Source organism: Rattus norvegicus, chromosome 8 (genome assembly GCF_036323735.1).
Source record: "Rattus norvegicus strain BN/NHsdMcwi chromosome 8, GRCr8, whole genome shotgun sequence".
In the NCBI taxonomy this organism is placed as follows: Eukaryota; Metazoa; Chordata; class Mammalia; order Rodentia; family Muridae; genus Rattus; species Rattus norvegicus.
Window position 1 is genome coordinate 52405522 of NC_086026.1, and position 13774 is coordinate 52419295.

The 13774-nt window shown below is 48.6% G+C and overlaps 1 protein-coding gene across 2 annotated transcripts in view; it reads right to left on the reverse strand.

Annotated features, from left to right (window-relative positions):
• The window catches only part of Pou2f3 (POU class 2 homeobox 3), an 82394-nt gene that overhangs the window by 13159 nt on the left and 55461 nt on the right, over positions 1–13774 (reverse strand). For both annotated transcript variants that reach the window (XM_039080706.2, NM_001105745.1), the window contains exons 4-8: positions 9782–9886; positions 8291–8393; positions 5841–5923; positions 2486–2668; positions 1955–2096 (exon numbers count right to left, since the gene is read on the reverse strand). In XM_039080706.2, the coding sequence (XP_038936634.1) occupies positions 1955–2096; positions 2486–2668; positions 5841–5923; positions 8291–8393; positions 9782–9886 (616 nt within the window). The remainder of the gene's footprint in view (positions 1–1954; positions 2097–2485; positions 2669–5840; positions 5924–8290; positions 8394–9781; positions 9887–13774) is intronic.

A 13774-nucleotide genomic window follows, 5' to 3' on the forward strand; every position in this document is an offset into this window, starting at 1 on the left:
GCCTTGTTGGAGTAGATAGATCATTGTGAGCATAAGCTTAAGACCCTCGTCCTAGCTGGCTGGAAGTCAGTCTTCCACTAGCTGCCTTCAGATGAAGGTGTAGAACTCTCAGTTCCTCCTGCACCATGCCTGCCTGGATGCTGCCATGTTCCCGCCTTGATGATAATGGACTGAACCTCTGAACCTGTAAGCCAGCCCCAATGAGATGTTGTCCTTTATAAGACTTGCCTTGGTCATGGTGTCTGTTCACAGCAGTAAAACCCTAACTAAGACGGATCACGTCCTGCTTCTCCAGGATGCTCTGGGCAAATACCCCCGAGGGCTCCCCCCACAGAGTCTCCTGGTGTTTGTAGTCATGGTTCAGGGATGCCCAGACATCAGTGGTCTGTGTGGGCGTAAGGGTTGCAGGCAGAGCTATGAGTCACACCATATGACCTATTTTAAGAGATGTGCCCATCTGTGAGCACTGAGTGGAATGGTTTTCGCTAGCACTTAGGAACCTACACTAGTTCTAAAGCCATCCATCCACAAGTATAAGGTGGGAGCCAAGGTCGCAAGGTGGGGAGAACCTGTACTAACAATACTGTAAAATCCTTCCCCAAGGACTCTAGGAGCTTCAGATCATTTCTTCGATTTGGATGTTCCAGTAAAAGTTGTCTCCTGGCAATAGGTTGAGGAGGGGGTACGATTCCCAGGCACGCTTCTGAGGGAGGGGACCTTCCTTGAAGAGAACCACCCTGGCCGCTCAGCCCACCCCCTCCTGCCTTTACCAGTCGAATGGGAATCAATAACCCACCCCACTTAACAGAACCTGACCCTGGAGAGAGAGGACTGTTCCTTCCCTCTCACCTAGATGGTCTCAAGCAGAGAGACCATCACCAGCTGCACCACTCATGTCCCTGAGCACACTTGGCAGTGTGTGGAGATATTCTGGGAGAGGGGGGGAGTCTTAGTTGGAGAGATGAACAGGCACTGTGGTCAAACCTCCAGTGCCTCACCCAGCCCCCAAAGACGAACAATTTTATTTGGTTCAAACGTCAGAAGCTCTGTCCCTTCCTCTTTCTGCTGCTATGTCCTCCCATTCATTAGCTTCTGGTTCTGACTCCCTGGATCTTGACAGGCTCTACCTCCTGATCACCCTTCCTTCTGACAGGCTTTTCTGGCCAGTCCGGATCATGGCTATTGTCTGTCCTCTGACACCTGCTCTAGAATAGCAAAATAAAGACCTAAAAAGCTTGGTGGTGGGGGTTGGGGGTGGGGGTTGGGGAGGCTGGAGAGATGGCTCAGTGGTTAAGAGCACTGACTGCTCTTGCAGTGGTCCTGAGTTCAATTCCCAGCAACCACATGGTGACTCACAACCATCTGTAATGGGATCTGATGCCCTCTTTTGGTGTGTCTGAAGACAGCGACAGTGTACTCACACATATACAATAAATAAGCAAGTTGTTTAAAAAGAAAAAGACCCAAACACTGGAGCTGGGCCTGAGACTTCTTGCCTCAGTGGGACCCTACAGGGCCCTCCTTCTGGTCTCCTGACCCACGCTGATTCCCATACAATCTGAGTAAGTAAATCTTGCCTCTAAACAGCTATCTCGAAATATAACTTAGCTCTGGGGTAGAAAATAGAATAGAGGAGGAGAGAGAAGAGAAGAGAAGAGAGAAGAGACGAGACAAGAAGAGAAGAGAAGAGAAGAGAAGAGAAGAGAAGAGAAGAGAAGAGAAGAGAAGAGAAGAGAAGAGAGAAGAAAGGAGAATAGAACAGAAGAGAGAACAGAACAGAACAGACTAATAGGCAGTCTCCTAGGTCTCACTTCTTGGTTCATGCCAGGCTGCAGAGGAGAAGTAATCCACCTCTTACCTTGCTCAAGCCCCATCACACACATGCCCCTAAAAAGCCCCCCATGGAATCTCCCGGGGCCCCTTCTGTGCTTGTTTCTCACTCCCTGCCACCCACCTGCATCATTCAGCCACTTCTCCAGCAGTGGCTTGAGTTTACACATGTTCTTGAAACTCAGGTTGAGGGCCTCAAATCTCGAGATGGTAGTCTGGCTGAAGTCGTTACCATACAGCTTTCCCATCGCCAATCCCACATCCCCCTGTGAGAGGAAACGAGAGCAAGGAGGGTGAGGGACAGATGTCCTTTTCTTGCCTGTGACCTCCACCACCCTAAAGCTACCACACAGTCCGAGCCCTGAGCATCTGCTCACAGCCATGCACCTTCCTAGTCTTTTTCCTCTAGGATATAAAACCAGCTTATCTCTCGCTCTCTGTGGGGCCACGCCCTTTCCTGGTCTTTATTCCTCTATCTCCCTGAGCAATACCCCTACTTTCCTTCCCACTAGCAACCCCTGCTCGATTCACAGGGAACAGGATGTAGTGTACTTGCTCCAAAGACATGTCGGGATGCTCCTGAAGCCTGCACTCGGGTAGACACAGCCTTTATCACCACAACACAGTTTTTCCAACTCCCGCTCCCAAAGCAAACCTGTGTGAAGCCTAGCTTTATGCGCCTCTGCTTGAAGGTCTTGGCGAACTTCTCCAGCTCCTCCAGGTCAGTGGGTTCGTCATTCCCTCCGGGGCCAGGCAGATGCTTGGGCCCTGGCAGATGTTGAGAAGCTTCCAGGTGGGGCTCTAAAGAGGATCCTGACAGCCCAGGGCGTCCAACTGCCTGATAAGGAACGCATGCTGCGGTGAGCTGCAAAGACTCACTGAGATGTCTGCAGTTGTTACTGAAAGATTCGCTTACAGGGTGACAGGGCCTTGGGTTCCCTGAGCCCTATTGTTTCGGATGGGCAGAGACAGAGAATTAGCATTTCTATGATCTGGAACAAAAAACAGGGTACCTGGGGCAGACCCAGAAAGAAGCCAAGACAAAGAGGTGGTCATTTTGGCATTTGGTCTGTGACTCACTGACCCAGAATAGGTGACTTCCTCTACTCAGCTTTCCACCATAAAAGGAACTGGCAGGGTTGTTTACTGTGAGATCTGAGATCTCAGCTTGGGACAAATCTCAGCATGGGACAAGGAAAAGGTCATTGGCTTGGCCCATGTTCTTTTCCATAGAACAAAGTAATGATGGAGGCACACACAACAGTCACAGAATGAAGACAGCAGGGGTGGGGGTGGGGTGGAGATCTGGAAATCCAAGACATTAGTAATGAGGGTCACTTTACTGTTCTCTTTAAAGAAAATGCTGTGGGTTGATTTTGTATATTTTCTTTCTTCCTTCCTTCCTTCCTTCCTTCCTTCCTTCCTTCCTTCTTTCCTTCCTTCCTTCCTTCCTTCCTTTCTTTTAGAAAGGATCTTGTTATGTTGCCCAATCTGGCCTGGTCCTCACAATCCTCCTGCCTCAGCCTTCACCATACCAGATTTATAGACATATACCACTATTCCTGGAGGGTGTTGTAACTTTGATCAAAGGCATTTTTGAAAGATTTATTTATTTTTTTATTTTATGTGTTTGGGTGGTTTTGCCTATAGATATATGACTGTGCACTCTGTGAACCCATGGCCTACAGAAACAAGAAGGGCGTCGGATCCCCTGGGAGTGGAGTTACAGACGGCTGTAAGCCACCATGTGAGTACTGAGATGGGTAGCGCCATCTCTCTGACTCCAGTCAAAGGTTTTGTTGTTGTTGTTTGGTTGGTTTTTGTTTTGTTTTACCTAGTGTTATCTCAGTGTGCCTTGTCAAAAGACAATCCCCCTTTAATCTTATTTCACAGGAAATTTTACCATTTTATTTAGAGCCACACTGTACTCCAATGAGATCAGGAATATATCTAGTCTTGAAATATCTACTTTCTAAAAAGATTTACTTGTTCATGTGTATGGGTGTTTTAGCCTGCACGTGTGTAAGTGCACCAAGGCGTGTTCTTGGAGGTCAGGAAAGGGGGTCTGATCCCCTAGAACTGGAGTTACAGATGTTTATGAACCACCTGTTAATTCTGTGATTCACCAGGAGAACCAAGCACACCATTTTGGGCCCAATTTAAAGCAAGCATTTACTGAGTATTAAATACAGACCAAGAGATGGACTTGGGTCAGGACAATTCCCTTGAATTGCCTCAAGCCACGTGCTTCAGCCCCATGGAGACAAACCTACAGGCCTCCTGTACTTTCCCATGAGGCGTCATTATTTCTCAAGGACTACATTTCCCAGCACCCCAGGAAGTTACCTGGTTCCTGGGCAGGTGAGGCTTATAGGTTGATTTTGGGCATTACACACCATGTGGATTCTGGAAACCAAACCTAGGTCCTCTACAAGAATAGCCAGTGCTCTTAACCACTGAGCCATCTCTCCAGTCCCTGAGATATCTATTACTCCACAAAGATGGGGTGCAGTCCAGATCTCGAGAGCCAGACACTGTGGTCTAGCACAAAGACTACTTCACTGCCTTTGAGGACAACGAGTGAAAATCCCCTTGTCTCTCTCTTCTTCACTTTTTTGCTTAGAGAAAGTTAAATCCCTCTCCTGTTCTGGTTTACCAGAGACTGGCATCCTCATGAAGAAGAGGATAAGGAGCCAGAGTCAAGTTAAAGAGTTTTCTCCTCATTTTTAGAAGAGGTGTCTCCTAGATCAGAATGGCTAGAAACATCACAGGTGGGCCCTGCTTTGCAGGAGATGAGGGTGGCGGTGGAGGGAGACAGATCCTCAGAATAAAGTTCTAGTAGCCCTTGAGTTTCTTTTTTGTTAATTCGCTTGCTATTTCATTTGACAAACTCAGTGAACAACACAGCTGCCTCCTGCTCCACCAACTGCCCAATTATATCAGTTTGACGTCCCAGAGTTCATTCTTGTACCTCTCTTTGCTCTTGTTTCTGGGACTGTTGGTCAGCCCCTAGGAGGACCTTTCTATGCATTTACACATAGACAAGGTCTCTTTGTGTTACCTAAGACAGTCTTCAACAAGCCATTCTCACGCCTTGGCCTCATCTGGTAGCCAGGACTACAGACAAACCATGGCACCCCGAGTAGAAGGGTCTTAAACACCTTCTATGGCTCCTCCAACAATTTCGTTGTGTTCTAACAGTAGACGCAAGAACTGGTCCTAAGTGCGCTCTAGAACCTCGTAGTCATAGGTCAGGATGAATAAGGATGCCATGCACCGGGGTGCAGCCAGAAGGAAGAAAAGTGCATCATCTGACTTAGCTGTCCCCATTTCACTCAGCCACTAGGTGGCGCTCCCCCTCTAGCTATCTTCTGTGGACGTTAGGCCTGGGAAAAGCCAAAGGTCCTTCCGTGAGCCTTGGGGATTTAGCCCAGAGAAAGAATATTAAAAGTCTCTGTGGTCACTTCTGGTCATCCCTTGTAGAAACAAGTCATGTATCTGTGCAGGTAATTGATGGTCCAGTGGGATCCCTGGCAAGAAACGGGCTTTTATTTCATAATTGATAATAGATGTGAGCCACATCGGGTTTACATAGGGCCCTCCTGCTAGATCTCAGCCTGCTTGTCCCCAACACCCGCCCATTGCAGGATGTAGTCTGCTGAAGTGGTCCTGAGGTGAGATACTGGCTTTGGTACCCTGCCCTCCTTGGGACTGAGGGAACCTGGATGGAACTGGGGGGGATATCAGCATCCCTTGAGTAATTGGCTAAATTCTGAGAGAGGTGATGCCAGGGACTGAAGCTGCTGACAGGTAGCTGGCCAGCCTGGCAGCCTCATTCTAGTGACAGGGCAAATGACCTCTTTAGGAGTAACTTGGGGTTTCCCCAGGTACCGAGAGGGAGAACCCTCAGAGTGAGTGTCCTGCTAACGAGGGGAAGACTGAGAAGCTGACGTTTGCCCAGGGCTGAGACAATCTGTTAAGAATCAGGAGGGGTGGAGAGTAGCAGTTACCTGGGAGGTGAGGCCAGGTCCTGTCTGTGGGAGGAGTAGAGTGCTCTGTTGCTGTGGAAAGGAGAGAAGATTCGGCTGCAGACCTGAGTGACAGGGGAGGACAAAGGGACAAAGGAACAAACAAACAAACAAACAAAATCCAGGCCATTTGAAAGACAAGCTGAACATTGAAACCATGCTAACTGCCCCCTCCTCCTGCTCACCTAATCAGGTCCCAGAACCCACCCTAAGCCTGGCTGAAAAGCCCTGTGGGCACTGCCAGCAATTGCCACATCAGGTGGAGGCCGACCAGACTCTGGGATAAACAGCTGTAAACAGAGTCCCCAAACCTGTCCTGCCTGCCTGCCTGCCTGCCTGTGAAGCTGCAAAGGCAGAGGAGGGTCAAGACACTCTCCCTGAGATCTGATTAGCAGGGTGAGAAGCCCAGAGAGAAGAGGACACAGGAATGACTACAGAGCCCTGGGGGGAGCTGGGCATTTCAATCTGCCTGCAAGGGGAAGCACTTGAGATGTTTAGGACTGCCAGATCTGTAAAACAGAGCAAGCAGATGGTACCATATTGTGGGAAAGGGTACTGAGTCATTGGTCAGAGGCTCCTGAAGACCAGGTCATTAAATTCATGGGAGGGAGGACTGGGAGCAAGAGGAAGGCCAGATGCTGGGGCCTTCAAACTCCCTTGGGCAGTGCGGACTCACCTACAGGCTCCCTTTCCTAGGGACCTCCCTCTCCTTTTGTCTTCAGGGAAAAATTCCAAGAAAAGCCCCTGCCTGTCTGTGGTAAGTAGTTTCTGTCTTCTGGTGGACAGAGTCAGCACTTCTCATTCATGGCAGGAGGGAACCCCCCAGACCACAAAAGCCGACAACAGAGGCAGATCTCAGTCACTTAGCGTAGACAAGCTCTTGGGCATATCTGCCCTTCCCAGATGGTTCTGGGTCACTAATGTACCACACCTGTTAAAGTTGGCCCTTCCGCTCTTTTAGCCTCAAAAGGTCAAAAGGTATAAGAGAGGCCTTAGAGGAACCCTGGGCTGGGAACGAAGAGGCCTGAATGTTATTTTTGCTTCCACTGCATTCTGCAATGTGCAGAGGCTTGCCATGTGAACGGAACCACGCGCCCATCCCTGACCTTGTTGTGCAGAGCTTTCCTTTTTCATTTTACAGGACGCAAACCTGCAGAAATTGTGTGAATTTTCTACAGAAACACAGCCAGTAATTAAAAAAAAAGTTTCTCTGACTTCACATTTTAACCTGCTTTCTATCTCTTCTATTGTATCATATGCCTGTGCCCCTGCATTCTGTGCCTGGGCCATGCTCACACCACAGTACAATCTTCCAGAGAGAGGCCGAACTAATGTTCATCTTCTCTTTCCTAGTCCAGGAGCGTGATGGGTGCTGGTTAACCAAAAATAAACACTCAGATGTGTTCCCATTCGTCCCAGTGCTATTCCAAGACACCCTGCAAGCTAAGCCCAGGGCCTGTGTCTCGCGGGCAGGTTGCTCGGAGTGGACTGTAAGCTGCCTGGATTTCCAAATCTTCCTCTAGAGTATAAGCTATGCACAACTTGTACTTCCACCAGCATTTTCAGCCCTGTTTGGCATAAGTGGGTGGAGAGGCAAGCAGTACAGTGTGATAATCTCAGAGCACGGGGCTCAAGCTGTTCTGGAACTTTCTAGTAGGTCACCAGCATGTAGTAAGGCTATCTATAGCACAACAGCGCTCTGAGGAATAAGTCAGGAAAACAACTCCAAAGACTCCCGGGCATGTTAAGCAATGATGCCCAGTGTTAGTAATACTCTCTGATCTGTTTGCTCAGGGCTTTCTGCCAAAGACAACCAGAACCTATTTCTACGGCCTGTGGGAGGCACTGCTGTTCCATCCAGACAGATCATAGCCAGGCCAACAGGAGCGAAAAGGCTCAAAGCAAGCCGACTTCCAAAGAACCAGACTCATCGTACTCGTTTCCCAGGTAGCTTTGACTTCCTTGTGTTACCTCAACCCACATCCCCACCATTCCAAACCTTTAGACCCAATTTCTATGAAAAATGTAGTTTCAGCAAGAGCCTGGGCGGGAGGGAGAAACAGGAACACTGAATAGTCTGGAGGGGCCCCACAGGGACCCCCTCCCTAGGTCTCAGGCAGAGAAGCTGGTCTTTTTCAGACAGGATTTCCATACAAAACCCGGGTTGACTTTAAACTTGCTGTGCAGACAAAGGGTGAGCCTCCTGCCACCGCCTACAAGTCTGCTAGGTTTAAAGATGGCACCCCGTGGCTGGTTTCGTGTAATGCCAGGACTCAAACCTAGGGCCTTCTGTAAGCTGAGAGCTATTCCCAGCCCCAAGCTGGTTTTCATACCAGAGGGGTGAGTAACATTTGTGACACTCCCACACCCAGTAAGCAACAACAGCCTTTTCTAGACTCTGGTAGTGACTGTACAAAGCCCAGGATACTTACCTTGCTGCCCAGGAGGGGTCTGGGAAAGCAGAAACTGGGATACAGACTGTAAGTGGCCAGGGACCAGCACAAGCTGCTGAAGTGGATGGAGAGAAGCCATGTCCTACATGTGGGGAGATACACAGATGTTACGTCGTCTACAAGTGGGGGACCTGAATAAACCTGTTAGGCTACGGCTCCTAGAGTCCCTGGGGCAGCAAACTCTGGAGTTGTGGGCAATATCCTTGCTTCATTCTGCTAGGTGTTGGGGACACGTAGCACAGGACGTGGTGCACTATACTTACTCCACTACAAGTGCTACCGTTGCTCCTGCAATCGGCCCCTGCAGCATAGTTATTTAGCTTTCAAGCTTCCATCTGCCTCCCAACAGCAGATGCCCCGAGGACGGAGAATAGGTATCACCTGAATCGCAGAGGCTTATCCTAGAAGTGGCATCAATGCCAACCATCCATTTCCTTAAACTATCCTGTCACTCGATAATGCTAAAAGCCACCCTTTAGGTATTTCCTGTACCCGAGTCTTTCTAGAAGGTTCTAGGGGATGGGGCAAATGATCAGTTACTTTTGCTGTTGTTTGCTTGAGACAAGCTCTCACTCCATAGCCACACGAGCTGCAAACTCACGGTGTAGCCCAAGGGGGCCTTGAATTTGTAGTGACTCCTTCTGCCTCGGCTTCATGACAACCGGGATGAGAGCCATGCTCCTTCATGCCTGGCTCTGTTGTTTTGTTTCGAGACATGGTTTCTTATTATGTAACCTGGAGCTTGCTCTGTAGAGCAGGCCGGCCTTGGATTTAGAGATCCGCCTGCCTCAGCCTCCCGAGTTCTAGGATCAACGGCGTGCGCCAACAGACTCTGTCTCACGCTTACATTTTAATAAAATCAATTTGATTAAACAGAAAGCCCATCACTCTGAGCCTCTCTCACCTTGCTCAAGACACAGAAACAACAACCCCAGCAACTGGAGGCTCCAGACCCACCGGGGACCGTGCACATACAGTTGACAGACCTCATGGAATGAAGGAGGTGAAGGGGTAAATATGTATGGTTGGAAAAGTAGATCTTTCTCCCCCAGGTCAACCATAAGATCTCCTTGGAGGTTTTCATCCTAATGGCCCCGGCAGTCACTGCTCTCCCGACACCAGTTTAGTTTTGTCATATAATCTTGAAAGGACACAGAGAAAGCCACTGTCTGTCACTGGAGGCCCTCAACGTTGGACCCACAGCACAGCTGTCGGGACTTTGGATTTTTTCAAGACTGGCTTCTGGTTCTGCAAAAGCCATGAGATGTCCCCCACTTCTGCAGGCCTCACTTCTGCAAGGACTGCTTTTGGAAGCCCCACAAACATAATCCTGGGCCTCCTTTGTTTGCAATGGGTGCTCTTTGGGTGGATTCATAGTGTAGAAGCCCAGCATTTCATAGAAAGGCTAGAATGAGCTCTCTGGCCCAGTAAGCACACTGGGTGGAGTCAATGACACAGGCTGGCACCTACCCCAGACATTTGGTTTCCAGGCATCATGGTAGGCCCTTGGCTCAGGTGGCATGGCCTGTGGGAGAGGCTCTGCTGCAAAGTGTCACCCAGATCCTCTGTCTTAATCTGCAAGGAGAGGGAGAAGGAGAGCGTGAGTCCTGAGCCTCCCCAGGCAGATAGAAACAGAACCGGGAAGAGTAAAGCCAGAGGTGAGTGGTAAGTCTGGAGAGAAAGAGGGGAGCCAAGAATTCCCTGGGCTGAGGGGAAGGACGGATTCTAAGAGGACTCTATAGGACCAGTCTGCAAGGCAGAGCCATCTACCCTCTTTGGGGCTGTGTGAGCATGAAGTACGTTTCCTTGGAATGAGAAAACCAGAAGAGCATAGTGACTTATAAAACAAAAAGAAAGCTTAGGTTTGTTCATCCTTTTGCTATGCTGACCTTTAGCAGGTCAAGCACTTGCCACCAAGCCTGATGACCTGACCTCCATGTATGTGCCATGACATGTCTATACACACACACACACACACACACACACACACACACACCTCTCTCTCTCTCTCTCTCTCTCTCTCTCTCTCTCTCTCCACATGAATGGATGAATGAGTCATAAACAAATATAATTTCAAATTTTGAAGCAAGAAAGCTAAGCCAGGAATAGTAGTGCATTCTTGTGACGTCAATTCTTGGGAGGTTGTGAACGGAGGACTACTAGAAGTTTAAGGCCAGTCTGGGCTACATGGTGAGTTTCAGGGCCTGTGAAAGTTCTTGCCTTAGGGAGACGTAACAAAAGTCTGCCTTCTCCTTATAATGCCACAATGACAAACCAAAGTATGCTCCGGGAAAACAGTGGGTTTTATGGGCTTTCTTATGGAGCCGGAGAAGGGGCACGCACAGGAGCACGGGGGACCCCAGAGCAGCCATACTGGAGAGTCTTCTTTGAGGACTGATAATGGTTTTCCCACAGCTGCATAGAACACGCCCTCCAGTTAATTGTCCGTGGTGTACGTACACACACACACACACACACACACACACAATTGGGTCAGAATTACACACAACTGACGGGAAGGAACGGAGAGAATGATATGAACCTCAGGTAAGGCTCTAATGATCCTCATCTCCTCCTGGGGGGGGATGTCAGTCAATAAGCCTGATTTTGGGGGTCTCTTACAAACAGTCACAGCTGCTCTGATGTCAATAATGGCTGTTCTCATCGAAGAATAGCTTAGAGGATAACATGACCCTGTCAGAAACAAACAAAACAACCCAAACCAGAAAATTATCTTCAGCGGCTAAGTGCATGCATGTACTCAGATCACAGCAACTGGGAGGGCAAGGCAGGGGGATCATATTTGAACTCAGCCGGGGCCACACACAAAACCAACCAACTAACCAACAAACGAAAGAAAGAAAGAAAGAAAGCTGGCTAGAATAAATGTTTGTAAATCCTTTTCTTTTCTACTGTACTGGGGTATCAGAATTTCCTTTATGAGATGACTCTGTTTCTAATAGTATCTTTAAAACTCTCTGCCTCAAAAGAGAGAAAGAAAAAACAAGTGACCTCCTTTAACTGATCTCCAGAGTCTGTTCTTTATTTCCATGCATGGACTGCCATCCGTGAGGCCTGGAAGCCTGGAAACTGCCTGTTGGGGGACTCTGTCCGTTCATCCCTTTTCCCAGTGTTAAGCTGCATCTGCTGAGGCCCTCTGGGTCTGCATGGTTTTGGTGCCAGAGCCTGAGGGACCCTGGGTGGTTTCCAGTTCTTCCGTCTCTACCACCCTTCAATGAAACACCCAAGAACCACCACTTCTGGGCTTCCCAGGAATCCCTGGGGAAGACAGGAAGTCCTGTGCCCATCCCTCTCCTACGCCAGAACAACTATTCTCTAGCAAAAATTTAGGAAGTCCACTGGGAGAGGAGCCAGGTGACTTTGAAAGCATACAATATATCAAGGAATATAGAATCCACACCACCCTTTGAGAAAGACTTTGGCAGGACCTTCCGAAATAGACCAGCTGACAGCTGGTTGTTTTCTCCACAGATAAAATTCCGAACCAAGAAGATTCTGGCATAAACCATTGTCTTGGTCTGTCCTGGGAATGTCATTGGTAGCTTGGAATCCTTCCCGTTGGGTATTTGTCTGACCCAAGCAAAAAGTTGAGATTCGGAGCTAGACAAGGTGGTGCATGCTATTACCAGAGACCAGGAAGGTCTCCAGTATAAGGATTGCCTGGGCCACATAGGAGACCACCCCCCTCCAAACACAAGTGACAAAGATAAATAATTAAACTAAATAAAAAACTGAGATTAACACCTGAACCTGTGCTGAATCCCTACAGAATGAACTTTGATCACCGAGGAGGGGATTCTCATTGGCTGACAGAGGAAGGAGCTAAACAGTAGGAACCCGAAGAAAATTAATTGATTAAAAGACAATAAATAATAGGGCTGGAGCTCATTGGTTAGGAGCACTTGCTGCTCTTCCTGATGACCAGTACTCACATCAGATAGCTCAGAAACAGCCTCCAACTCCAGCTACGGAGGACCCAATGCCTTCTTCTGACCTACATGGGCACCTGCACACACATGTGCACACATACAGATGTGCACCAATAAGTAAACCTTTAAAAACAAATAAATCTACTGTTTGAAAGTAAGGCAAAGCTCCCCTCTGTGGATCAGAGGAGGCAGTAAGTCAAACACAAGACAGTAAGCAAGGTGGACCCTGTTCCTCATCCTAATTCAGTCTCCAACTTCCCACGTGATCTTGATCAATAGGGGTCTCCCCACCTGTTAGATGTTCATATGTGGTTTTTATCCCTCTGGTTCTAAAGAGATAAAAAGCCAACTCTAGTCACATGAACAGATGGTAGACTTGGTAGGTCAGTGATTACCAAGAAACCCCAGAGAAGCCCTAGACGGATAGATTGGTAAGAAGCTGGCTTTTCTAGGATACTTTGCAAGTCATTGCCCACACAGAGAGAGAGAAGCAAGGGGGAGTAGGGAAAAGAAATGGTAGCACTAAGTTAATGGAGAGAACTCTAAGAGTTCAGAAGTCAGGGCAGATGGGTTGGTCTCTAGGGTTCCCTCCCTAGGCCCCCTTAGCTCTGCCCATCTATCTCAGGAATATTGATACCCGGCTTCCATCCACAGATCTTATAGTCTACACAACCTAGATTCCATTGAGCAGGTTTTTAAAAACTAGATAATCAATGGCTTCTTCTTCCAAAACCACCTCCACCAAAACAAATCTGCTCCGAAAATCACTTTGGCCAGTCTTTCTGTCACATCTCTTTGTTCTCTGCTTTCTACTCTTTTGCTGCCCTCGGGCATCCCCATCCCAGAGAGGCTCATGGAGGCAGGATGGAGGGAAGCGGGGGATAGAGGAGATCACAGAACGTGGCGAGAAATCACACCAGTAGAACCATCCCAGGCAGCCTGGCGTGGTTCCAGCTCGAAGGCAAGTGTTGGGTTCCTTTCCAAGCTCATTATGCTCCGTGGAGAGAGATAAGGGGGTGTGGCTATGACAGAGCTCAGAAGCATGCGCTCTGCCTCCAACCTGGGCGCTATCTGTTAGGATCACTGCCAGGTCTTCCTGCTGTGCTGAAGTTCAGAAACCAGCACCACCATAAAAGAAAAAGCACCCTTTCATCTCCCTCAAAGATCGATGCACTGACACTCCTCTGGAGGGGGCCACGCCCACCTCCCAGTTCAGCAAACAGAACGCCTGATGGTAAAGACCTCCTTAAGGTGCAGGCTGGGGCTTCTTGGGAATGTCCTGTGTTACTCTTTCGGAGATGAATTGGTCTCGTTTTTTTTTTTTTTTCTCACTCATCAGTCTTTTTATTCATTCATTTTTCTCACAATTCCCCACGCCCCCCCACCTCCTGGGTAAGAAGTGCTGAGTGTAACCCCCAAAGAGGACAAATGAAAAACAAAAGGAAATGAAAAAGACGCAATAGGCCCGGTGTGATGGCACGCAAGCCTTTAATCCCAGCAGGGAGGCAGAGAC